Genomic DNA, 23,902 nt, shown 5'->3' with positions numbered 1-23,902 from the left:
AAATTTTCTTAATCCATGTGTGATCATTTTTGGAGAAAAGAATTCTGATAAGAACCTGATTTCCTTCTTTCAGATTAAAGTTGAAAAATACTTGACTCCACAAGAGAGAGAGAAAGCAGAAATGCTGGTTAAGCTTGGAATGGAAAGACGCCTTGCTGCTCTGGTACTTAAAGTAGTATATTTTTTACTGAACAGGCCATTGTTCCTGATCTGGCTATTTAGTTAATACTGCACTGGAATATTCCAGTAAAGTAGTATGGGAGAATAAATGTAAAAATGCTAAGTAATGACAAAGTGTGCCTTTTCCCTCTTATTATCATTTACACTTAGATCTATATAGAGCAGCTGAGGGGGAGAAAAGATTTGGTGTTACACTCCCAGTTATTAAAAATTTGCTTTGTAGCAATTTAAAACACGATATTGGGAGACTGGGGACTAGATACTTCTGTAAATATATGCTGCTGCTCAGTCAAGAGCTTTGGGCTTGATACAAGCTTGTTCGTTGAGTTTCTCTGACCTCTGCTCTTCAGGGATCGGACTAGATCACAGTGCTTTCCTCTGGCTTTTAAATATGTCTGTGAAAAGCCTAAAATGGTTCTGGCCCCAAAAGAGATGCACAGTAAGACATTCCACCTGCATCCATTAGACATACAACTTCATTCATCCTAGCCTGCAAACTGGTCAGGTGTAGTCTATGTACTGTTTCCAAAACTGCCAAAATTGCAGTTTTAGTAACTTATTTCGTACATGACCATTTGTCTATCAGAAAAAAAAAAAAATCTTAGACCTTTAGTGTATCTCACAAGCATCACCAAAAAGCATTAATCTACTACTGACACAGTAGAATCCTATTCGTGATCTAGAGGTGAACTGCCCTATTACCATTCCCAAAACTTCCAACTACTACCCTTTCTTTAGTATCCTAAAATATTGTTTTTGTCATTCCCAGGACAATGAAAGACTACGTGCTCTTAATGACATGATGGGTGGAGTGCTGGAAGTCCAAAAGGAAGACATATTGAAAATTGTAAGCTGTGTTTCTGCTATACCATTTAGGTAGCTTGTTGGTTTTTTTAATGGAAACATGAATAGCAATTAGCAAATATTTCCAATCTAAGTAATAACAGGAGATCAAAGAATTGTAGAATTGCATTATGCCTAGTTAAATTCCTTAAAAGATCATACAGTGGACTCAAGACTACAAGATTCTAGTGCCTGCATATGAATTACCCATCAACACCTGTTCCTATCCCAAAGTCCCTGTGCTATAGGAACATAATGCCAGTATAATGACTGTTTTATGGGGGAAAGGCTCTATTGCCCATTGCTGTGATCTTACAGAAAAATAGTGTTTCGTTTAACTCAGCAAATAAAGTTGTTACGGTAACAGAGGAAGAAAACAATGTGAGTGTCACAGAGAAGGGATAAGGCAGACCAAACTCCCTCTCTGGAACTGATCTGTTTCAGAAAATGAGAACCCCACTTATTCTGTAACGGAAAATATTACATGTCTTGTACTTACAATAGTATGTTTGAGTACAACATACTCTTATTTTACAAGATCCACTAGAAAATTTTGTAATCAAGTAGAAGAGGACAGGACCTATATATACAACAAAACTACTGGTACAAGCAACAGGCCACAGAAATAGAATGTATATGTTACTTAGACTTAGACCTTACCTATCTCTAATACCTTTCATTAAATTTGATACATACTGTAGTTTATTAGTATTCTGATGGAGACTTAAAATTGCTTTTGAAGCATGTTTGTCTTTAATATTTGCAGGATATTCCTCCACCTCCTTTTATAGCCAAGCCTGAACATGAATGGAATGATCAAGAAATGAAACTATTCAGAGAATATGAGGAAAAAGTGAAGGAGCTGAATGAAGAAAAGGAAAAGCATAGAAGGGTAAATTAAAATGAGAAAAGGAGTGGCTTTGTTCACAGTACTCATGACCGAAGCTTTCTAATTTTTCTCAGGATCTACTTCTAAAATGAATACTAACAAATAGAACAAATGAAGAACAAATGAAGAATGAAGATCATGCAGCATATTACATAAGTTGTAGCTTAGACAGTAAAAAAGGCAGTCTCTACTCATAAAAATTAGTATATGCCAAAACTTGTGATATCTCACAAAAGGTAACTTTCATTCCAAAATATACCAGTGTTCCTGGAACACTTTTTTCAGGTTTCATTCCCAGAGTAGCTGATGCCATACACAAATAATACAATGTCATTTATCTTTTAAAGTGGTATCTGGACAACATAACTTCATAGTCTGGCAGCATTATCCTTCGAAAAATGTAACTTCTGGGACCTTTTGGCTGAGGGATTTTTCTTTTACAAAATCATCGTTAATGCCTTTCAAATACAGTACTTAGCTGATGACGGAAATGAGTAGCTTCAGTCCCTGGAACAACCCACAATACTGTTAGGATGGATTCAAAGAAATGTGAATCATGCCTTCTGTTTTGCCACAGTCGTACGAATACTGTCTTCCAGAATGTAGCTGTTGTTTTGATTATGCAACATATGGAATCTTAGAATTTCTAAAACGGCTGTTCAGAATCATTAACAGGAATACAAACTAGTCTTTTGATTAAAAGTGCATAAATAACTTGGACACCTTAGTTGCAAGAAAAGGGAGGAAAAATGCAGGCCAGGATTATAAAAATTTAAGGAAAAAAAAAAAGAAAAGCTTTTTGTTGGGGAGATACAGTTCCATACTGTGAATTCTCCAGCATTCTTCAGTATACTGTATCGGAATTTGTTCTGCTGTGTATGTCTGCTCTTGTCTTTCCCTTCCCCAGGCACTGGAAAATGAATGGAAGAAACTTGAAGCTTCCATACAGGAAACAACACACAATTTTGATGAGACTGTATGCAAGCTCTTTGAAAGAAAAGTGAATTTAGAGATGGTCATCTATCAGGTATGGCAGAGAACACGAATTGTTCATCTCTCCCTCCGTGCAGAAAGAATGTTAATAGTTCCTATTACAATCTTTTCACAGGAAGAACTCAAAATAGTCAATCTTATTTATTCTTTACTGTTGGATGAAGAGTTGGACACTAGAGAAGCTGGACTTCAGCATTTCTTTATGAAGAAGCAGAAAGAGAATGTAAATTATTTTAAATGCTGTTCTTACGAAAAAATGTAGTATTTGAAGTATAGTTTCTGTAGAAAATTGCTCTTTCCAAATCAGCATTTTGCTGTAAATGATTTTTTGACAGTTTACAGGGCCATTGACTTTTTCTTGAGGTGTACAGAAGATGTACATTATAAATACACCTACATATAAACACATGCTTTTGAGTAGAAACTCATCTTGGTTCATCTGGATTTCTTTGGTAAAGCTCCATGCATTGAGAAGGCATACAGCTATTTATTTGTTATATACTTTTTTTTTTTTTGAGTATCTAGTATCAATCTGACAGAACCAATAATGACACTGTTTGTGACAGGAAGACGCACAAAAGAACATGTAGTGCCATCACATTTTCACTGGGATGTCTAATGTAGTCCAGGGCCACACTGACTTGTGTTTGACGGTCCAAAGCACAGGCAGAGGTAGCACATGAGCATCTGCCTGTGGAAGCTGAACATAATACAGAATACAATGTGGTTATACACTTATCAACAAATTTAATCTCCTGAAGAGTTTGCCAGTCCCTGCCATACCATGTACAAGTCAACAAAAAGACTGGAGAGCACAAGTAGTAGATCTGTATTTCAATACAAGTGCTTACTGCCAACAGTAATAGTTGTGTCTGACAGTTCTGTTTCCTGTGTCCTGCCAACACCTGTCTGATTCAGGTGATCTAAGTGGTAGTCTGCAGGTTGACTCTGGCTCACGGTACAATATTATTCCATTTGTCCACTTTGTCTTTGTGTAGGTGTTCGTGAGTCCACAGAGAAGGCATTAGTGCCTCCCCATGTCAGACTTCCCACTCAACCTGTAGAGATCTGTTTGGAGCTGCGAGCAGCTGTTTGTATGTGAGCTTCATGGAGAGGTTCCAAAGTAGGCATCAAGCCCGTATCATTGAGGAGGCTGAACTAGTTTTAAAGTTATCTGAGGCCAAGTGTATACCAAGTTACATTTTTCAAGATGCATGTTATTTTTTAAAATTTTCTAAATATTTCCATTGCTATATCTTTTGGTGCACGCAAACTGTCAAATACAACAAAGCAGTCTCCCCAGCAAATACAAACATTTAACAGCCTTGATAAAACAGATAAGCTTCGTATCCTGACATGTGGCAGGCTAACAGGGAAATTGCATTCTACAGTCACGAACCTTTCGCTGAACAGCATTTGAGAATCTTTGACTGATATAACGTGATGAAATGAAAGGAAAAGGAAATTTCTATGCAAGTAAAAGCAAGTATCAGCACAGATCCTCACCTTCAAAATTTAAAAAGAAGACTTAGAAGTATCTGTATAATTTCTTACACAATTTTCTTACTTTCTTAAGCAGTGGAATACTTGAATTTCATACCTGCTCACCTCTAAGCTGCATCTAAAAGTAAACCACTGAAGAAGGCACTGTATTCTTAAAAATAGCTCGTAATGTTTTCTCTCGAACTGAGGTGTCAGCTTCATCAGTGTATATGAATAGCCATTCAGTGCTTCTTCTGGTTGAGTTTCATTCTTGAAATCCTCTGGTTTTGCTACAGGTCAACATTACAAGAACAATCCAGACTACAAAAAGGAAAATTGAGTTTTACAGTGATGCATATGAAAACGCAATAGCTGAAGATGAGGTGAGACTCTAGCGAAACACAAGCAGATTCAGGAATAAAAAAGTTAATGCCGTGTCTTGGTAATAAGAATATACTTCATTTTAAACATGGGATGAGTTCTCCTCAATTTGCTGAGTGCTGAAATTAGGTAGTGAAAGAGAGTATATTCATGTAAAAAATTATGAAATGGTCCAGATTTCCTCAATGCTTGTGAGAGCTTGGAAAAGCACAATATTTTGCATTGTTAAGATATGGGTAAGTTGCTGCTTTCTTAAAAATAACATTGTAATGACAAGGAGGCTTTCTGTTTCTGTCCTAGAATCTGGAATGTGGTTTTAGGACAGACTTTGCTGACGTTCCTGCCGATCTTCTTGATGAACTTTTCCAACTTTACAAATGTCGACCAAGGTAAGGTCGCCCTGATTAGAATTGTTTAAATACTAGTATCACCTGTGTTTCAAGAATTAGATTTCTATTTCTTTCAATAATCCAAATTATTTTGGTAATCAGTAGACTGCCTGCTTTTATTGGTTGGTTAACAATATTTAATTTCCTATCATATAAACAATTGTTATTTTGAATACTAACATTTCCTTATCCACTCTACAAAATCTATTTTAAATGCAATCTAAATAATCATCAGTTCTCGAAAACATATTCTTATTTTGTGTTAAGATGTTGTCTTACCTTTTTGCTCTTCAAGAGATTGAGAGTATGAAATATTCATAGTTATATGTGTGAGCTTCTTTTATGTAATAAAAAATAAAAAGGAAATACTGCATGTACTTTGTATGTACACTAGGACCCCAATGAGAAAAATGCTCCCTGACTCCGCTAACCCATATGGGGATTGTTCAGCCTCAAGTGAAGATTACAAAGATATACTCACCTGTTTAATGGAAGCCATGGATGAGCTGGATAAGCCTGAGCACATGCCTGATGGTTTAGACCCATCTATATGGGAACGGTTTTGTCAAGCAAGACGAAATAAAATGGAGAGTGAGCAGCTGGTATGTAAATCCTTTACTTTTCTACTAAGCTTCTCAGTATTTTCAGGTCTTAAAACTTCTGTGGAGTTCGATGTAGGGTTAGACTGGTAGTGAAGTGACAATGCAGCATATGTAAGCTGCATCTGAGCTGATAAATTACCTCTGGCCACCTTCAATTCAGAATAACAGAAATGTCAAGAAGAGAAACCAGCTCTAGTTCTCCTTCAGAGCAAGCATTACCATATTAGTGTGGAAGGATTTGATCAAGATAATTATAACCTTGATATAGTTTCTTAAAAAAAAAAAAATCACTTCTCTCTATTAAGAAAGCCTATTAAAATATTTGATTTTCATCATCTGTTGGAGTCTTTCTCTCCCATTAGCATGCTACATCTGCACCAATGCATAACCATTTTCTTCTACAACACCAAGAGCAATTCTTAACAGAGGGTATTGCTGGAAAGCTCTAGTGAACTATCTGCTTATTTTAAAAGCATGAAGGTGGAAATCTGAAATTTCCAGAGACGTAGGTACATTTGACCAAGACAGAAGAAAATATGATTTCCCTCAATGTCAATAAGTCATGCATAAATGAATAAATGATCTATTGAGCTGAATGTAAGAATTGTAACCTCTGTCACGTGCTCTACTAGGACTCCCGAAATATCAGGCAGCATATTTATATTTACACACACGTCTTCTTAAGATACTATGCTCTCTTCTTGCTTGTCCTGACATGCTTACAAAGTTCAGAATGCCATGATGTTGCTTGTTTAGGTAAAGTGGAAGGCCCTAAAGCTGGCGGAGATGCAGGCCTTTCTCCAGAGAAGAATGGATGACGATCAGAAGATTACGTCAGACATAGAATACATTTCCCAAGAACTCATTCGGTAATTTTGTCTCTTTTCCTATCTTCAGCTCCATATTAATAATCCACCGTCACAGAACCATACAAGTCACATACAGAATCCCACAGCTGTGTTCTCCAACAGGCTGTTATCTAGAATTCATCTAAAAGAGCTAAGATATTTCAGAGGTGAGGTGTGATTGCAGCATGTGTGAGCAGGCCCAAACCAGTCTTAACCTAGCATTTTAAGTAACAACATGAGTAAAGATGGCACGGTCTTCAGTGCAAACTCACTGCCCCAAAAGCTGTTTCTTACAGTGAACGCCAAAAAGCCTTCAAGGTCACAGCTGTACTAGCTGGGTCAGTTAACTTCTGCTCATGTAGGCCTGAGGAAGCTACAGTGATCACTGCTAATTGCAGTCTGCAGCTCAGTCACACGACACCTGACTTCACTGAGCTGATTTCATTTTTTTCATGTACATGACATAATTTTCACATTCATTGGAATTCAGGAGCAAACCCCAGGATAACTTAAATTAAAAAACAACAACAAAAAAGAGTGCTAGCTAGGAGTCTCCTTTGCTTCCTTTTCAATTGTTGTTGAGGCTTTTGTTTGGTGAAGACATTTTCTTTCAGAACATCTGCTAGAGTTTGTTAAACTGAATCTAGTGGTTGACAACTTTATGTATGGAAATAAGTTGCCAACTCTGTAGTCATTTTTGGAGCAAACAGAAGACAGGCTGTCAAAGAGTAAGCCCTACATGAACTTATCAGTAATAAATATTTTGAGAATCACGGGGGGATTTATATAATTAAGTTGAAATCACTGAGCATTGTTTTTGTTTTCTGCCATTTTAGGCTGCAGGAGGAGAAGATAAAATTTCAATTGGATTTGACTTTCCAGTTTTTGTTAAAACAAGGACAGGTGGAATTGGAAAGTACTGAGATCCCAGATTACACTGATGCCATTCTCATTAATAAGAGTGTTGTTGAAGAACTGAATTGCAGTATCATGGTAACTTACAAGGAAATTTAAGTTTTTAAAATAAATATATTGGCCTTCAGGGACTCTTTTCTCTAGTTTAATATCTAGTTTCAATTCATTACTACACACCAGGAGGCTCACTTGTAAACTAAAAGCTGTTAAGAATTCTGTAATGTCCCTTATTATGACATAGAGATTGCAATGCAGACTGCTTTCTTGATGTTTGATGAATACAATTCAGATCAATGAAATGACAACAGTTTTTAGATACGCCATCACTTACAAACATGCTGTAAATAGAAAATCCTAATATCCTGGGCGCCAGTCCTAGAATTCTCTCAAGGCAAACATATAGTCATGTTCAACAGTAGCTTACATTAAGGTTTAACAAACTGATACACCTTTTTATGTAAGGTAAAATCGATTATCATACTTTAGGCATTCTAGCTGTAGATTTGCTTTTTACTGCTAATACACAAAGCCTTCAGCAACAACTGCAAAATACCTTATACAGAGCAAGCTTGTATTTTGTAGAGATAAGATGCCTTAGCCTTCTTATAAAAGATAGGAAGATGTAGAGAGAGAGGTTAGTTGTAATTTTCTTCATCTCCTTCTATGATCCAAGCCTGTGGCACAGAGCATAAAAGGAAACAAAATTCCACAAAAGATAACCATCTTGGGCAAAGTCTGGAAAGAGTCTGCAGTACGGCACATTTTCCTTACTAATATCATGACTTTGGAAGCTTGCCCATCTTGTTGCAAATAATTATTCCATAATCCATAGAGTGTGTTAATTAAGATTAATTAATCTCTTTTTTTTTTTTTCAGGCTCAAGGAGAAAAAAAAATTGCTAGCATGGTGGAGCGTAAAGACTTCTCTAGAGGGATATTTCTGTTGGAATGGGAACATAAGAAAATGAGAATGCAAATAGAAGATCTGAAACAGAAGGCTCGGGATATTGCAATGCTACCTATTTCAAAAGATCGCCAGCTAGTGAGTTACTTTCTCTAATTTATACTTTATACCACAGAGAATTTTGCTGCCTCTTCTTCTGCGATTGTTTATACATCTTAACTCTCTTACCACTACACAGAAACCTGATTCCTAACATGTCAACAGTTCAGCTTCCAAAGAGAAGTTTTGTTCTGGAGATTGATCAGTGATGAAATTCCGTTTTAAACAAAGTTATCCCTGACTAGTTCCCAAGTGCACCCACCTGGTGTCTCACAGAAATACTGTAACTTTTGCTCAGTATTCAGAGATAGAATTCCTCCAGGAGCCTTGCTGAGCCCCAGTGCCATTTGTTGGCCTTGGTACCAGCAGAAGAATGACAGGTAATTGTTTGCTATGTCTGGCAGGCAAGAGACAGCAGCTGGGCAGACCAGTCAGCACCTACGTAGCTTTGAAGAAATGCATTTGGCAGGCCAGAAAACAGGAAAAGGTTGTGGGAGAGCGATGGGGATACCCCTGGGAGAAGAGAGGAGAAGTAAGAGAGGTTGCAGAGGAAGTGTGAGGGTACTGCAGGATCGGATGTAAAGCTGTTTTTGTGGTGATGAGGTAGGGGAAATAAAGGTTCGGAGTAACTAATGTTGGAGGACAGGGAAGCTGGAGATATTGCAGTGGGGAGAGCTATAACGGGAAAATGAAGAATACTGGAGAGTGGGTAAAGATATTGCAATTCAATCAAAAGATTAGAAGAAAACCCAAACATCTGTTCTGCTCAGGCTTCATTAGTTCTGCCTGTCCAAACTTCTTGTTCATTTCTGAATCACAGCCAGGGGACTTCTGTAATTAACATCAACAAAACAGCTTTCTGAAGAGGTGATGTGACAATACACTGAAAAGTTCTTGCAACAAATCTATCACCGGGGTGTCACTGTTATGTCAAACTTCATTTAAAGAGATGCACTGGTTGTGAGTTAGACTTGTCCTTGCCCATAGCAATGGCATTTTTGAGTAGAAATGTGGGGCTAGTAGGAAGGGCAACAGAGACCATGACAGGAGCAGAAAGAAAGATGGCTCAGAGAAACACATGGGGGCAGGACCTGAAAATGCCTGGAATGAGGGCTGTTCGTAGAAAAAGCGAATGAAAGCAATTTGGTCCTGTAGGCAAGGAGCCTCCTGGGTCTTTTCTGTTTCTCTTCTTTTAACTGGAGACAAACCACAGAACTTTTCCCTGTCAGTTTGGTGGAATGTTTTTTCAGAAAGATAAATGTTATATCCACAGAAACCTGTCTTCTGCACACCTTTGGCCTCCACCTGTGCTAGCTCTGACTACCTTATAAGTAAAAGTATATCTTGTTTGGTTTTTTTTTGACAACCTCACAACAAATTCGTATGGTCTTTGTTTCCATCAAAACATACAATGCTTTTTAACAGCTGCATGGTCTATTGTATGACAAGACTATCTTTAAAATGTACATTTACGATCACTAGTAAGGTTTTCCACTGTGTCGAATTCTGTTTTTTTTTTTTTTTTGAGTTTCATGTATCATGACTGTCTTTACAGAAGTGTGGAATTGTTGAGAACAAAAAAGGCTTAACAACCTCATTTCCTTCTGTTTTCAATTCTCAGTTCCTAACCATGCTGAACTATGACAGTCACATTGCCCACCGCATTTCAGCGATGAAGCAGACTCTTGATGTCATGGATAAGGTAATTATTCCTAAGTGAATCACCACATTTGAGAGACGTCATTAGTTTAAATGCAACCCCTCTCCTTCATTAGCAAAAGGTGTTTGTAAGGAGTAACAGCATCCCACGTAGGCATACCACCTCTTCAGCTAACTCAAGGACTGTTAAAGCACAGCCACAGCAGCACACACAGATGAATGTATATATACGTATATACACCTATGTATTTATTCATCTGACTTTGAACAGTTTTTTCAAGTTGCCTAGAGCTGTTTCTCTGTAGGAGTACCAGTCTGTTCATAATATCACTACCCTCCTATATTCAAAATAACACAGACACAACAATCCGATTTGCTGGCTCCATTACCTATGTCAACATTTAAATTATGATTATCCTTGTCTGTAAAGTATTCCACTGGATTTTCTCCAGGTTACTGTACCTGACATCAGCTTCCATTTTCTCCATGTTCCTTTTCAATCTTCAGTATTTACCCTGGCCCTTTACAGCCCTTCAAGACAGCATCAGCACAATAGCCTATCTTCCACAGTGCCTGGCAGCCAAGCAAGTATTTTCAATGCACTGGTTCCACTGACTTCCTTTCCCTACTTTGCCTTTCAAGTTCTATATTTAATATCTCTCTCTCCTTGACCCATACCTATATGTTCCTTGTCTGCTACTTGTATTAGAACTCCATAAAGCATACTGGACTGCAATCTATGAAAGACGTTATACAAAATAAAGCAAGAAAATCAAAGCACATGAAAATGAACTGAGCTACAATGCAGTTTTGAAGATTGTAGGCTTCCATCAAAAGTTTGTCTTTTGCATTATTTCATGTATTTGCTTTATTCTTTTGGAAACGGACAGCTGCACAAGAAAAATATGAAGAATCGTCAGAAAAGAATTAGAGAGTTGGAGAAGTGCATCGCTTTAAAAGAGCAAGCAAACTATGAGCTCAGCCTTCAGCTAAAGGAAATGCTTGTGTCTGTTTCAGAAAGGAGGCATATCTCTCAGGCAGCTGGTGAGTCACAGTAACGCACTTTAAGTCACAAGCAAAGAACATTCAGAAAACACCTCCCAAGCTAGACAGTCCTATTCTCCATCAGCATCAACTAAGGGACAAGAAATTCCTATCTATTACACTACGTGCACAATTAGCTTTTCTACCACAACTTATTTAATGCTATTTACATACGATCATACCTAGAGATTGGTGCTTCTATAGCCAAAGTTAATTGACTTTCCATACAGTCAAGTGAACATAGGACCAAGAAGCTGAGAAGGGTATGCATTATAAGGAAAACTGTATAGTTCTTTTCACTAGTAAAATGGTCTTAAAACATTGGGTGTGCAACCAGTGCCTTTTTTGATTTAATTTTTTTTTTGCTTTATTCACTACTCTAAAGACTCTTAAAGCTAACTGTGAGTCTTTCCTTAAAACGCTTGCCTATTTTATACAAAACATGGAATAACTCTGGAGCAGGTCCAGTATAAAGACTATGCATCCACTATATGTACAGGGTGACCCTTACATTTTGTTTTATGCAGACATACAGCGTATTTCTGAAAGGAATGCAAAGCAACGTTACCGAGAGATTTTGAAGCAGAAGAACCTGCGGGATCTCATAAAGGAACAGGAAAAACAGTTTGGAATTCTTCAGGCAGAAGCTGAAAGACTGAGATCAAGAACATTCCCTATTCTTTAAAAATCCCAGTCCTGGTAGATGTATAAGAAACTGGTCTTGTCTAAGACCCAGAGTTTGGACATACACCTTTTCTCCCTGAACTCTCAACACTTTCTTCTGTAATTTCTTTTAAAATAATACCAGTTTGAAAGATGCATGTTTATCTGTTTCATACATTTTATACCTAGTATTATCTACAATCTATTTCAGTTCACGTTATGTATTTCTGCTGTTTTGATTATATAAACATATAGTTCATTACGGAAAATAAATGGAAGATGTAATTGTGGAATGCATTTCCTTAGTGTGCAATATGCAATTGGAGGACATTTTGAAATGAAGTACTGCAAGAAAGATGTGATTTTACATCTACTGTTTATCTCTTCCATGCTTTAATTTTTCTTCCACTTCCACAAATTCACATAAAATCTGAACTTACCCCTTTCTAAGACCATTAATTAACTTTGATACCTTAGGTTCAGCAAAGTTCTATGCTTACAAGGAAGATTACTTCTGTTTTAACCTCACTACAGCTGCTTTTTTGCTTTATCACCTCTAAGTGAGGTCTCTAAGGATTCTAATTATATCTTGCACTCTTCTTGCAACATTTTTTTTTCTTCCTGCTGAAACTTCCGTAGGAGAAGCAAGGGAATTACAAATATCCTAAAGGTCTCAGGGAAAAGAAGTACCCCTATCAGGAAGACCCATCATCATTTCTCAGTACGCTAGAATCAAGAAGGAATAGTTTCTTAATCCTCAAACTGTGATCAGTAATAAAGGTCACTCCTCATTAAGTCTCAGCAGGCAGCAACATTCAGTATTCTTAAGAGCAAGAATTCTTGTGACTCCAAACTTAAGTCTAATGAGACCTATCAGTGTTACAATGAACTATTTGATCTGTGATTTTCTTTCCACTTGAGGTATATAAGAAATTACTCCTTATTAAGGAAAATGGGAAAAATAGTACACATATTAACAGTTAAGGTACGGCCAATGACAACTGTGATTGCATATAAAAAATATTCACAGCAGGGAGCATTGTAGAACAGGTAGAGATTTACGCATTGTTACACTAGATAAGTGATGATTTTAAGGAGAATAAAAGCTGAAGAGTCATAGCAATACACACACACAAGTGAGAAAATAAGCAATTTCAAATTAAAATAATTATAGAAAAACAGTTTGAAGAGACAACGTTTATTGGGAGGATAAATGAAATGCTGTTTTATTCAGCTTTACTGCAGAAAGGTAAGCAAGGCTGTAGTTGGAAGCACTTCATTAGACAAGGGAGCGCTTTTCTTATACAAAGGAAAAAAAAAAACCTGCAGCTTTCACATAATGTAGTACGGCAGACAGATGTCAATTCCAATTTTCTTGCCTTCCCTTCTACCACCGGCTGTGTCTGAAGGGTTAGGAGGAACAGTTTCCCTAAAGGCAACTGTTTTGACCAGCATCTGAAAATGACTGTGTTTTCCAGAAGTCAGCATGAGTTCCATCTTTTCCCTAAAGTAATGCCTTGTACAGTGCCTGCCATATCTCTGTACGGTTTTACCAGTAGCTCATGAGAAAACCTCCTGGCAAAACAAAGTTCACTGTCTGATCGACACTTCTAAGGTTATCAGAATTCATTCAGTCTTTTCTGCTTACGCATGTGTGTAACTGAAAGCTTTGCACCAGTTGATTAGGTGTCTACAAAGTCTTCTTCTGTTCTGCTGTAGTGCAGTAACTGGTCTTCTAATCCAAAAGAATCTATCAGTTGACTGAGACTTGCTTTCTTGCCATCTGCAGAAAAAGCTGACTGTAGCTCATAGAGCATCAGCTGGGTACTGCTTCTCCATTTCACTATCAAAGCCTGCAGTTCAGACAGGTTGTTCTGAAATTGGGACAAAAAAAAGACATTTCAGCAAATGACAAGTCAGTTTCATACTCTGCAACAATCTACTTTTGTAATATGCTTAGAACCAAGATAATACACAAATACCACACAAACCAAATGGTTCAGTATTGCAACTTAAAGCAGTAAATGAAGATTTGACTCCATTTCACTTCAAAGGGCGATTTAGAAGAGCTTTTTCAGAGGTTCTCCTCACCTTAGATCGGTACATCTTGACCAGCTTTAGTCTTCGAAGCAGTTCTTCCTTCTCTTGCACTTGCTTCACCAGCCTTACTTTTTCTTCCAGGGACCATTGCTGACTAAGATCAGCCCTAACCCCGTTCTCTCCTGGTTCACAGAGATTGTTCTCCTGTGAGGGACTTTTGAAACATGCATGCCCAGTGCAGTTGCCTTCCAGGCTTTCAGAACCATCTTGCAACCTGGAACAATCCACACTTTTTTTTGGCAGATGCTCTTTGTCAACATCAGCACAGTCTTTTTCTTCACTGTCTATTTTGAGCCGCTTTGCCACTGTAAAATTAGCATTAAATGAACGTCTTGTTTTCCTTAATCGTTCCCTTAGAGTTGCACTCATTGGCTGAAGAAAATGAAGAACAGCAAAAGAGAGAAAGATCACAAAAATCTCATCTTTGATCAAATTTCAAAGAACCGAAACCAAACTCCATGCAGAATATGTCATATACATAAACATAATTGTAAAACCGGACTTATGAATTGTCACTGTAGCATTGGTAAACTTAAAGTTAACAAGTTGATTCCTTCCTTTCAGGTGTGTTTGCATACATGGGTGCAATTTACTGGAAAACGTACCTCCATGTTGCCTAGGACCAAATCCCCTTACTAAGGGAAAGCTACTCATCTAGTCTTCGTGCAGAAGACATGGCATTATATCAGCTTTGCTGATTTTATTTCATCTAGTTTGATTTCTCCTCTTATTTACTGGAGATTTGTTGTTGTTGCATCCCACCACACATTTTCTGTATTAGCACTAGTATAAAACATCTGTTTTCTACTTCCAAGTATCTGAAACAATCTAATTTCAACTTGTTCATGCTTTGAGGTACTTCACTAATGAACATCTAAAAAGCGTTTTTTTTCCTCATGTTGTGGTTTAACCCGGCTGGCAGCTAAACACCACACAGCTGTTCGCTCACCCTCCCCCCTCCCTCTCTGGGATGGGGGAGAGAAACGGGAAAGTGAAGCCTGTGAGTTGAGATAAAGACAGTTTATTAAGACAGGAAAATAATAATAACAATAATAATAATAATAGTGATAATGGTAATAGTATTAACAATAATAATGTGTAAGAAAACAAGTGATGCACAATGCAATTGCTCACCACCCGCTGACCGATGCCCAGCCTATTCCCGAGCAGCCGGCCCCCCCACCCCGGCCAGCCACCCCTATATATTGTTTAGCATGACGTCAGATGGTATGGAATACCCCTTTGGCCAGTTTGGGTCAGCTGTCCTGGGTCTGTCCCCTCCCAGCTCCTGCTGCACCCCCAGCCTGCTCGCTGGCAGGACAGAGCAAGAAGCCGAAAAGTCCTTGGCCTGGTGTAAACACTGCTCTGCAACAATTAAAACATCAGCATGTTATCAGCGCTCTTCTCATCCTAATCCAAAACATAGCACCCTACCAGCTACTATGAGCTACTTAACTCTGTCCTAACTGGAACCAGGACACCTCAAAATAAGATAACAAGTATTTTTATAATTTGTGTCTAACATTTTTACCTGTGGGAAAATACTAAAATATGGGCAAGAAGGATTAGTTAAGGAACATTTGCAACCTAGCTTTATCCAGCATAGATCCAGCTTTTAGTAACACGCACTATGGTGAGTGTGACAGCATCACGGTACGCATGCTAGGAGAAACACCAAAAAGAGTCTGGCATTATGGAGAATATCCCAACTGCAATCAGAGTGTACTATATTCAACTGCAAGTAGAAGTCATGGAAAGACATTTTGCCTATAAAGGAACCCAGAAAACTACAACTTGAGCAAACTAAACAGTATTGAAATTTACTAGTATGGGATTTTTGGTAGACTGCAAATACTGAGTACATCACTTTATTCACAGCAAACATATACATATTCAGAGCAAGGCATGCCAAGAACACTCCTTACACCCCTTACCTGCACAATCTTGTAGCTGTAGGTATAAGCTACCTTATCTTTTGCCTTCCAACTACTTGATGATTTCATAAGCATTTTTCTTACTGTGAAGAATCACATTATTGGAAAAACAAGTTTTTATACCTGCTTCCCTGAACCAGTCCTCTGGGGAGCTGCTGTGCCAGAGTCCTTTGGAGTACTGCACAAAGATGTTAATTTATCAGATGCTGGTTCTTCCATCTTGGGATGGATATTTTCTGTTAAAAGACAAAATGAATTACGTGTAGTACCATTTTTACCTGATTATGAGTCACATGGCTGCAGAAATGAGTAAAAAACTCTAAGAAGAAATACTAGAGCTTATTTTCTAATTGTTAAGTTCATCAAGACATGTGCTAACGTTACACAATGGTTTTATGCACAAAGTAGCATCTTGCTTTATGAATACCTTTTCTTCAAGGTGACAAATGGCACTAGTAACTGGTATAAAGGATCTAGCTGTGAGTTTTGCGTATTATTTTTCCCACAGTCATAAAAATCTACCGTATTTGTTCTTTGAGATGAAAAATCCTACAAAAAAAAATCTAGGTGTTCTCCATTATTATGTTTTTTTTTTTCCTCCTCCTAGTGCTATCTATAGCAGTGACATCTTTTTTCAATTGTTACACAGGATCAAGACAACTTATGAAGCACTTTGACATATTATAGTATGCCTGTATATCCAAAGTCAAATCCTGCAACACCAAACTCATCAAAAAAAGCTCACTCCAAACAAAATATTTTCTTAATCTGAATGGCCCATACTGCTTGTCTAACTTAAAGTCCTTACAAAGCCAGGTTGTGAAGAACCAGTCCCTTCGTTTAACTGTACCCCCAAGTAGCGACAAAAGGATTGCTGGGAGCCACAAAATTTTTATTGTCCATCTGTATAAACAATTAATCTTTTTTATAAAAAAATAATTGCGTACCCAGGTCTGTGAAAATAATCTACTGTTTCATTTGATCCTTCTGGGGATGCTCCTTGAAAAAGTAATTACTCATGCAAGTGGACTTTTAGATTACAAGTATGCATTCCCAGTTTGCTCAGAAAAGCAACTTAATTAAAATGATAAATCATACCACTCAGCATGTATCAACTTTAAATTGATTTGGCAATGTCTGACTTAGTTTAGCACTTGCGAACCACCTGCTAATGACCAAAATGCAGCTGGAAAATCGTCAGCTACACCCTCTGTTTACCTAAAACTTGCCACTGGGAATTTCAAAACACAAGTCTCTTAAAAATAAAATCCTACAAACAAGACACTGGGCAACGCAGGACTGGCACAAGGGGCTTCCTCTTCCAAGATGAAACATGCCAAAGCTTTACTAACCCAGCAACTCTGCTCTTCCTGGCTCTGTACCAAGGACACCTCCGTTATCTCCTCATCTTCATTTGTCTCGTCAAGTCAGCGTTCCCCCCAACTTGTTCCAAATTCAACCGATGGCATTCTATTAGGGAAAAAAAAAAAAGAGACACAATTACTAAAGAAAGTCAAATTAATTGGATTTTTTAACAATCTGTACATTAAAAAGGAAACCTACAGAACCCATCTGTGATATTACTATTGTTTCTTAATCCAAACAAGACTACAAAACACAATATCATGCCTATATAGTACTGAGCTTGTCATAAATTTGGCTCTCTTACTACCAAGAAGCAAAATAATTTTGAGCCTAAGGGATAGCTCCAGCAAACTTGTTCAACTCTTTCAAAAACGAAACCAAACCCACAAAACCTGTGGCTTTACATCCCAACGCAGATCACTTGCCTTCAAGCGACCACGAGCACAGCGAAGACTTTTTCACAACACTTCACTAACACCGTTACTTAAACGTGTTCCTTAAACTTTTTACTAGGACGTTCGCCCACAGGCACACTCTTAAAGCCCTCCCCCGACACCCCAGAACCCTTTGCCGGACCCGGAGGGACCCGTCCCCAGCAGCACCCCCAAACCCTGTGGGGCCGAGCCTCCCCCTGCCCCTCACGGCCCCTCACCGCCTCAGGGCGCCCCGCTCCCTGAGCCGCAGGCGGCGCCTGCGCGCGGGCAGTGAGGGCGGGCAGCGCTGCGCCTGCGCGCTGGGAAAGCGCTGTGGGGCTGCGGGGCGGGCGGGCGCGCTAAGGGCGCCCTGCGTGCGGGCGGGCGAGTGAAATGTTGTCGGGTTTATGTGCTCGGCGGGGGTGGGCTTGTGCTGTGATCACCACACCGCCACCACGCTACGTGGGCGTTGTGTGTGCTTCTGTTGCGGCTGGGCTAGGCTGCCGTGTTCCTCAGGCCAGCGTGGGCACGCTGCTTTCTGGCCCCGGTGGTGCTCAAGGCTGGGCGCCATCTTGTTGTGTGCCTGCCCGCCTCAGGGAGAGGGGCTCTGGCCGCGCCATGACGCTCGGCACCATGAGGGGTCGGTGGGGCAAGCCCAGGCCTTTTGGCAGTGCCAAGAGAACCATGACGCTGCCTCACGCAGTGATCACCTCAGGTGCTGTCCCCTCACTGAAGGGGGAGAGCTGTGCCTGGGGACCCCACCCTGAGGAGCGTGATATAGGGGTGTGGGAAGCACAAATTGAACCACGCTGCCTCAGTTGTACAGGAAGGAGAAGTGAAAATGAAGAAACTTGACTGGAAAAGCAGGCAGGTAGATGGTGAAAATGGCAATGAGCAGCCCCAGCGGTAGTGGCAGTCCTGTGGTTCGGTGCCAGACTAGACCGCCCTGACGTGCAGGTGCTGCTGAAGCAAGTGTAACTTTCCTGTCCTCAGCAAAGTGTCCTGTTCCTGAACTCAGCAAAGATCTCTGCCATGCTGCAGACCTCATTCCCCCAAATGGACTTTCACATTTCTCAAAACCGATCCATGTAAAATGTTTTTCCAATATAACTGTGTAAGGACTGAGCAAATGGTTGGAAGTGGCCATAACAGCAACAGCGCCTGCGAGTATCAGTGGTTCCTTCAGCACTGGCTACAACTGAGATGCTCCACGCTGCCTTCACACAGCTCTGCTGGTCACTGCACATGCAGTCTCCATGTATCATTCACGTAATTTACATAGCAGAACTGAATGAGTATCTTGTTTGATTCCTCCTTACAACTGTGGTTGAGGATACTGAATTTTCTTTTTGTTTCCTGTAACTTCTCATCTTACTGAAACAAGATAACTGAGAGGTGAGTAAGCACAGAGCATGGTCAATGTTAGCAGTTGCTGTGCTTCTAACCAAAAGTATACATAGATTCACTCAAATTCACTGTTTCAAATAGAATCTCAGTGATGACAGCAACCTTTTTCTCTCATAACATCAACAATAAAAGATATAAAAGCATTCACAGCCCATCTGTAAGAAGTCAGTTTTGGAAATCAGAAATCTGGGCCTTTAGATTATTCTTGGTACAGGAATTGACTATCTGTGGGTGAAACTGCATATTTGCTAAACTTTATTTCTAAATATTTGAAAATATGCATTTACCAAATGTGGGAAGTTAAATTTTGTGACAAAATTGTATGATCAGCTATAAACATCTAGCAAAAAACACGCACAGTATCTCTACTGTACTTGAGGCAGTTCTGAAGCATTTTTAAGCCCCAATGTGATCTAGACCATTTTTTTAAATACCTGCAGTTAATTTTATGTCACTTTTTTTTTTTTAAGTATCTAAAAAATGGGCAATTGCTAATAGAACTGCTGCTGCAAATTCATCAGGTGGGTTGGATTTCAAATGCACTGGAGCTTTGAGACAACATGTCTCTGGGTTCACAACATGTTTCCTTCTGTCTCAAGGCTGGTCCCGTTTTCAAATTACTCATGCTCTGTTGTACAGACACGCTAACAGTTGTGTTGCACAAGAACAACAGAAAGCTTGAGATTTTAGATCATTTGCCAGCTAAGATTCCAGTAAGATTTTACAAGAACACAACATGAAAAAGTCATCCTGTGCATTATCGTGGCTGCCTTATTAGATTAACGCCCATGTGCCCCACCCCAGGTGAGGATTCCAGCCAGCCTGAGACTGAATGTAGAAAGACGGTTCCACATGGAGGGTTTGGGTGTTTGATGGACTGCACAACAAGGGGAGAAAAGGAAATTTTATCATTAGTGTTCACTGATGGGCAGTCACTCTAAGAGGTCCTGTTTCAGGTTGGTATTAAGTGTTTAGCCATTTGCTAAGCTTACCTAGGGATTCACTGGGTGTTTACACGTGAGTAGTCCTGCAATTTACATAACTTGTCCAAAATGTGGCAGGAGGCCCCTGACCAAGGTGGGAACTGGAGAGTAATCTCAGTCACTACCCAGTGACTTAAAGATAGCAAACAGGAGTCAGACTAAAACCTTCCTCTCAAAAAGTGTGCCTCTGCTTCCCTTGAAGAAAAAGAGATTGTCCATATGTATTGTGCATACGACTGTCCATATTCACGCTGGCATGTGTATAGCACGATGTAGAGCGTTTTGTGTGCTTTTCAGTTAAGCTCACCAATGTGTGCACACAGTTAAGCATTATAATGGCTATTGTTGGATTATCTTTTATTCCTTTTGTGATCAGAGTAATTTGAGTTAAGCAAAATGAAAGAAAAAAAATATGATAGGAAATGGTGCACTCGGTAATGAAATTGTTGAGATCTGTTTGCTGAACATACTGCTTCCCTGCAGAGAAACTTGTTTCCCTAAAAAACAAGCAGGAAAATATGCATCCTTCTTTTATTTTCTTTGGTGTTCCTATGGTGATGTTTTAGCGATTGGATTTTTTTCGGTTTTACACCAGGTGAATGGCAGACAATTTGCCTGCACATGTGAAAGATGCTCTCTATGGAAGGTCTCTTTCATTAATCTCATGGTGCCAGACGAGCACTCAGGCTTCAACATCTTCATTGACAGGACAAGAACATGTTGTATTCCCCCATGGCATTATCTCTTGTGGCAAATACAGAGAGGAGAGTAGTAAAGTATACTGACTCTGGGTTTAGAGGCTCCCGTTTGGCCTTGTAAAGTGCCAGGGGCATCACAAAACGTCCATTTAACGGCTTGCTGGGCACCAGAGCCGTGCCTTTTCTCCTTAAACATCACCAATGAGTAACTGAGATGTTAGTCAACACACCAAGTCTTGAGGCACATATTCATTGCCCCCTCTTCTCGTTTTTTGGAAATCTGTTGATCTTGTTTAAAGCCAAATGGTGTATCCTGACGCATGAAGTTCGCTGCACTGTCTGCATGTTTTCTCTTGCCGGAGGCAGGAGGGTGGAGTGTTTTTATGTGCCCAACCACTAACTGCTGCAAACATTTTTAAATCCTTGCCCATTTCAGCATGGGCCTAGGGCTGTGTTTTCCCTGGCTGCAATTCACTCCTCAGAAAAATGTTCTGACTTGTTTATAGCCATGTAAATGTATCAAAGGAAGGGCTGCATAGGCCAGATTCCCAGAGTAAAACCCGTTTAGACTACAAAAAAACTTGACCTTGGGATACAGATTCTGCTCTTATAATGGTGCAAATGTCCACTAATTACACTGAAGTTGCTAGGACGACATCAGCGTAAAGCTGAACCAAAAGCAATATTCTGCCTTTTCTGCTCTGCGCCTGGGGCTTGCTTGGGCTCCACCATATTTTTTGCTTCAGTTTTCAAAGTACCTGTGTTGAAAAGAAAAACCGACACAATTTCTTGTAGCTGAGCGGTACTGCAATTTGCCATTACAAAAGGTAATGTAAAAGCCAGATGAGATGGACTTCCTAGTTCTTGCTGCTGCTTGCGAGAACAACCGAGTGGGTGAGGCGCAGTGCTAATGAAAGGGAACGACCTAAGAATGTCTTTTATTTTTGTGTCTGCATGTGGGATTTTCTCTGGCATAGTCATGCCAAAAATTACAGTGTTTGAAGTCTTTATGAGACTAGCAGGCAGAGAAGGGAAACAATAAACAGACCTTCAATGTTTTTGTCTTTGGTGGGGAAGTGATTGATCATTATTTTAAGAAATTTCAAGGCTTTTAAATCTAAGCCCTTGCCCGAACTAGTACCTGTTACAGCTTTTGTCATGTGTGATGGTCTGAGCATATTTTTGTGCTCAAGGTATTTGGGAGATTTTGTTTTTTCGTAAGGAACATGCAGCTCTCTGCCCTGCAATGCTTACTCGAAGTAAATGTTAAATTGGGCTTGCTTTACATCCTCATTTCAAAAGTCTGTGTCAATTTTTAAGATCAGGTTAGAAGGGAGAAGTTCTTGGAGAAATTGTGGGTGAAATCTGGCTTAGTCTTGGTGTCTTAACTTCCCTGGTCTTCAAGTATCGTAACAGAGGTTCTTGCACCTCCTCAGCTGTTCGTGGGGACAAGCAGACTCCTTGGTGGTTGGCAGAGCACAGTCTTCTGTGAGGGAGAACAGACAGCATCCCTCAGCTAAGCAGAATCATCAGGAGCTTTGCTGAGGCAAAAAGCCCAAATTCAGAAACTGGTAATGTCTCTCTCTTCCTGTAATAGCCATCGCTGCAGAAGTTCGACTGACTGGATGTGTTTGCATGACACAGGTCGTAGGGGAGTTTGAAGAGTTGTTTTGGTTCCTCTCGTCCTTATACAAAAGTCAATTTCTTGCTGTGTCCAGGTAACTCATAGGTTGATCGCATTTGTCTGTGCTTCTGGCTGCTAAAGCTGAAAGCGTGGACGTGGTTTATCTGCAAGTGTAGCTGGAGCGAGTTTGGGGGCTGGTACCAGAGTCTGTAGGCCTTGGGGGGACCCAGTGGATCAGACTGGGGTACCAGACAAGTCCTGCAGCGAGCAGGTAAGCACAGACACAGACACGCACCTTGCATTCTTCCTGGACTCCTGGGGTCTCACTGCTGCTCTGAATGTAGACCTAAGTGAGTCTTGTCCCTCATCACTTCAGCAACATCCCTCGTTATTGGTTTTGGTTTAGAACAACAACAAAAAAAAAAACATCCTGCTGAGCACACCCCCTGCCTCCTAAACTGCAGCATCAGCAGGCAGGATGTAAAAGTACACTCCCTCCCTGTTATTAAGAAACAAATTAACTCATTAACCTGAGGCTACAGAAAGCCTTGTAAAGTAAAAAAATTAGAGGTCTTTTCCTAAGAATGAAATATGAATGTGGTGTTCTGAGAATTTTCCCTCTCTGGATACTGGTGACAAGGAGGTGCCACATAAAGATCTGAGAGTTCAACGCGGCAGTGCTGTCAGACATTTGCCTACACTTCTGTTGCAAACCAGGCTCAGAATTCAAAATACTCGTGTGAGAGCTGGCTCAAAGAGCTTTTCTGTTTTCCTGGTCATGCAGTTAGTAACTTACATGATAATTTAAATGTGCTCATTGTTGTGAGAGGTGGGCTATGTCTGTAAAATATCTGTGCAAACAAAATCACACATCTAAGCACAGCTACCTTAGGAAAAAATCCACCGACAGTAGTGAATAGGCATGAAATACTCGCTTTTAATATAAAGGTTGAAGCAAATTCTTTGAAAGCCAGAAGATTCAAAGTATTTACAGATCATGGGATCTAAATAAGCCCTTGTTTAATCAACCCTCCCTTCAAAACACTCAGCTATAGGGAAGGCACCAAGAATGCTGCTGTCCCATCTCTGTCAGCAAGGGATACACGCACTGAGGCTTTTTGACTTCCCGTACTGTCCTGAGTAAAATGTGCTGCTTGTGCCTGTTCCGGCTCATCTCAAGGTGGATAACCCAGTGTTTGTGAGCTGTAGTGGTTCTGTTCTAATTATTTCCAGAGTAATTTCGGGGCAAAATTCCTGATCCCGTTCATATCTGAAATAACAGCATGTGGAACCCCTTTCTTCACATAGGCATGCAGAAGGACCTTTACTAACGGGTAATAGACATTGTACCATTTTCATACAGCCTCAATGGGCTTAGAAGAACATTTGTCCTAAATGGTGTCCCGTAATGTTGATCTGATACTAAGAAAATTAAGAAAATTCTTTGGTGAGCCAAGTTAGAAATTGCTACCCACTTTAGCTGGGGAC

General features: G+C 39.7%; 3 protein-coding genes across 11 annotated transcripts in view; 1 reads left to right on the top strand and 2 right to left on the bottom strand.

The window, feature by feature from the left end:
- The window catches only part of CFAP43 (cilia and flagella associated protein 43), a 44,790-nt gene extending 32,615 nt beyond the window's left edge, over nt 1-12,175 (top strand). For 7 of the 8 annotated variants that reach the window (XM_080597759.1, XM_080597761.1, XM_080597757.1 and 4 more), the window contains 14 exons: nt 74-163; nt 950-1,027; nt 1,790-1,915; nt 2,820-2,939; nt 3,021-3,128; nt 4,684-4,770; nt 5,069-5,157; nt 5,552-5,759; nt 6,516-6,628; nt 7,444-7,600; nt 8,399-8,563; nt 10,146-10,226; nt 11,074-11,227; nt 11,755-12,175. In XM_080597759.1, coding sequence (XP_080453885.1) covers nt 74-163; nt 950-1,027; nt 1,790-1,915; nt 2,820-2,939; nt 3,021-3,128; nt 4,684-4,770; nt 5,069-5,157; nt 5,552-5,759; nt 6,516-6,628; nt 7,444-7,600; nt 8,399-8,563; nt 10,146-10,226; nt 11,074-11,227; nt 11,755-11,912 — 1,734 coding nt within the window. In that variant the 3' untranslated portion in view covers nt 11,913-12,175. The remainder of the gene's footprint in view (nt 1-73; nt 164-949; nt 1,028-1,789; nt 1,916-2,819; nt 2,940-3,020; nt 3,129-4,683; nt 4,771-5,068; nt 5,158-5,551; nt 5,760-6,515; nt 6,629-7,443; nt 7,601-8,398; nt 8,564-10,145; nt 10,227-11,073; nt 11,228-11,754) is intronic. The other variant, XM_080597760.1, reaches the window with a different exon arrangement.
- Nucleotides 1-17,301, bottom strand: part of GSTO1 (glutathione S-transferase omega 1) — a 60,461-nt gene extending 43,160 nt beyond the window's left edge. The window contains exons 1-2 of the mRNA XM_080597850.1: nt 17,277-17,301; nt 16,048-16,160 (exon numbers count right to left, since the gene is read on the bottom strand). The gene's annotated coding sequence lies outside the window, so the exon portion shown is untranslated. The remainder of the gene's footprint in view (nt 1-16,047; nt 16,161-17,276) is intronic.
- On the bottom strand, nt 13,088-17,299 carry SFR1 (SWI5 dependent homologous recombination repair protein 1). Of its 2 annotated transcripts, XM_080597851.1 has the most exons (4): nt 17,277-17,299; nt 16,048-16,160; nt 13,982-14,362; nt 13,088-13,764 (listed from the first exon to the last, which is right to left on the bottom strand). In XM_080597851.1, exons 2-4 carry the CDS (start codon nt 16,141-16,143, stop codon nt 13,573-13,575), a joined length of 669 nt encoding a protein of 222 aa, XP_080453977.1. In that variant the 5' UTR covers nt 16,144-16,160; nt 17,277-17,299; the 3' UTR covers nt 13,088-13,572. The 2 variants fall into 2 exon arrangements, with proteins under 2 accessions (XP_080453977.1, XP_080453978.1); XM_080597852.1 differs by lacking the exon at nt 17,277-17,299 and having other exon boundaries at nt 15,925-16,062.
- Nucleotides 17,302-23,902: the final 6,601 nt, after the last annotated feature.

This window comes from Anser brachyrhynchus (genome assembly GCF_964034855.1).
Source record: "Anser brachyrhynchus genome assembly, chromosome: 6".
In the NCBI taxonomy this organism is placed as follows: domain Eukaryota; kingdom Metazoa; phylum Chordata; class Aves; order Anseriformes; family Anatidae; genus Anser; species Anser brachyrhynchus.
This window is presented reverse-complemented; position numbering and strand designations above follow the sequence as displayed.

What these genes read in the sequence shown, in the direction of transcription:
- SFR1 (XM_080597851.1), bottom strand. Translation starts at nt 16,143, where the DNA reads ATGGAAGAACCAGCATCTGATAAATTAACATCTTTGTGCAGTACTCCA. An exon ending in GGACTGGTTCAGGGAAGCAG is followed by an intron (nt 14,363 to 16,047) that starts GTATAAAAACTT and finishes CATTTTCTTCAG; the next exon opens with CCAATGAGTGCAACTCTAAG. An exon ending in TCAAGATGTACCGATCTAAG is followed by an intron (nt 13,765 to 13,981) that starts GTGAGGAGAACC and finishes TCCCAATTTCAG; the next exon opens with AACAACCTGTCTGAACTGCA.